This window comes from Terrapene carolina, unplaced genomic scaffold (assembly GCF_002925995.2).
Source record: "Terrapene carolina triunguis isolate 2854851 unplaced genomic scaffold, T_m_triunguis-2.0 Scaffold32555, whole genome shotgun sequence".
Taxonomy (NCBI): domain Eukaryota; kingdom Metazoa; phylum Chordata; order Testudines; family Emydidae; genus Terrapene; species Terrapene triunguis.
In genome coordinates, this window is record NW_020696906.1 from 23,471 (window position 1) to 24,713 (window position 1,243).

At 48.0% G+C, this 1,243-nt stretch overlaps 1 protein-coding gene across 1 annotated transcript; it reads right to left on the reverse strand.

The window, feature by feature from the left end:
• Window positions 1–214: 214 nt before the first annotated feature.
• Window positions 215–1,177, reverse strand: LOC112121752 (olfactory receptor 52B2-like). The gene has a single exon (XM_024220659.2). The coding sequence runs from the start codon at window positions 1,175–1,177 to the stop codon at window positions 215–217; it is 963 nt and encodes a 320-aa protein (XP_024076427.1).
• Window positions 1,178–1,243: the final 66 nt, after the last annotated feature.

Here is a 1,243-nt window from a genome sequence, read left to right on the forward strand (position 1 = left end):
TGGAAGTGAGCAGTGTTGTTGCAGCCCTGTCTGTCCCAGGATATTAGAGAGACAAAGTGAGGGAGGAGATATGTTTTATTGGACCAACTTCTGTTGACAAGAGAGACCAGCTTTTGAGTTCACACAGTGTAAGTACATAGTTAAAACACCCCTAGAGTTCCAATGAAAACCTGGCTTTAATTTCCAAGTCCCAGAGCATTTTCTGTTGCCTCCTTTAGCTCAGCGGGGAGCTTCTGCTGCAGCATTGATAAAACACATTGATCACCCGTTTCAGGATCTCTTTTGTTCTCACCCCATACACGATGGGGTTTAACATGGGCGGAATGAGCACATAGAGGTTGGCCAGTAGGATGTGAATATAACCTGGGATGTTGTGGCCAAACCGGTGTGCAAAAAAGGAGAAAAAGGCCGGTGTGTAGAACATTAGAATAACACAGAGGTGGGAGCCACAGGTGCGGAGAGCCTTGAGCCGGGCATCCTTGGATGGGAGCTGGAAGACGGCCCTGAGGATCAGTCCATAAGATACAGCAATGAGCACAGCATCCAAGCCGATTGCTAAAATAGCCACAGCTAGGCCATACCAGATGTTGACTGTGATGTCGTCGCAGGCGAGCCGGGCTATGCCCATGTGCTCACAATAAGTGTGAGGCAGGAGGTTGGTTCTGCAGAACTTCAGACGCTTCACGAGAAAGATGACAGGGAAAATTATACAGAAACTTCTCGTGACAGCTGCCAGCCCCATCTTCCCGATCACAGACTTGGTTAGCATGATGGTGTATCTCAGGGGGTCGCAGATGGCAACGTACCGATCAAACGCCATGGCCAGCAGGATGGCCGACTCTGCAATAAAAATGACATGGATGAAGAACATCTGGGTCAGGCAGGCAGCAAAAGAAATTTCCCCTGCTTTAAACCAGAATACAGCCAGCATCTTGGGCACTGTAGTGGTAGATAATAGCAGATCAGCAGCGGCCAGCATGGACAGGAAAAGATACATTGGCTCATGGAGGCTTCGTTCTGTTAGTATGATGAATAGTAGAAGAGAGTTCCCAAAAAGCGCCACAATGTACATCAGACAGAAGGGGATGGAGATCCACACCTGAGACTCTTCCATGCCTGGGATGCCGGTCAGGATGTAAGTTACAGGGTCAAAAAAGGTGTGATTGTCAGCTGGCATCATTTACCATCACTTGGATCTTCTATTCAGTTTCCAGGAACTATCAGCAAAAGAGAAAATCAGTGA

Coding starts and splice junctions, on each gene's coding strand:
- LOC112121752 (XM_024220659.2), bottom strand. CDS start 1,177: ATGCCAGCTGACAATCACACCTTTTTTGACCCTGTAACTTACATCCTG.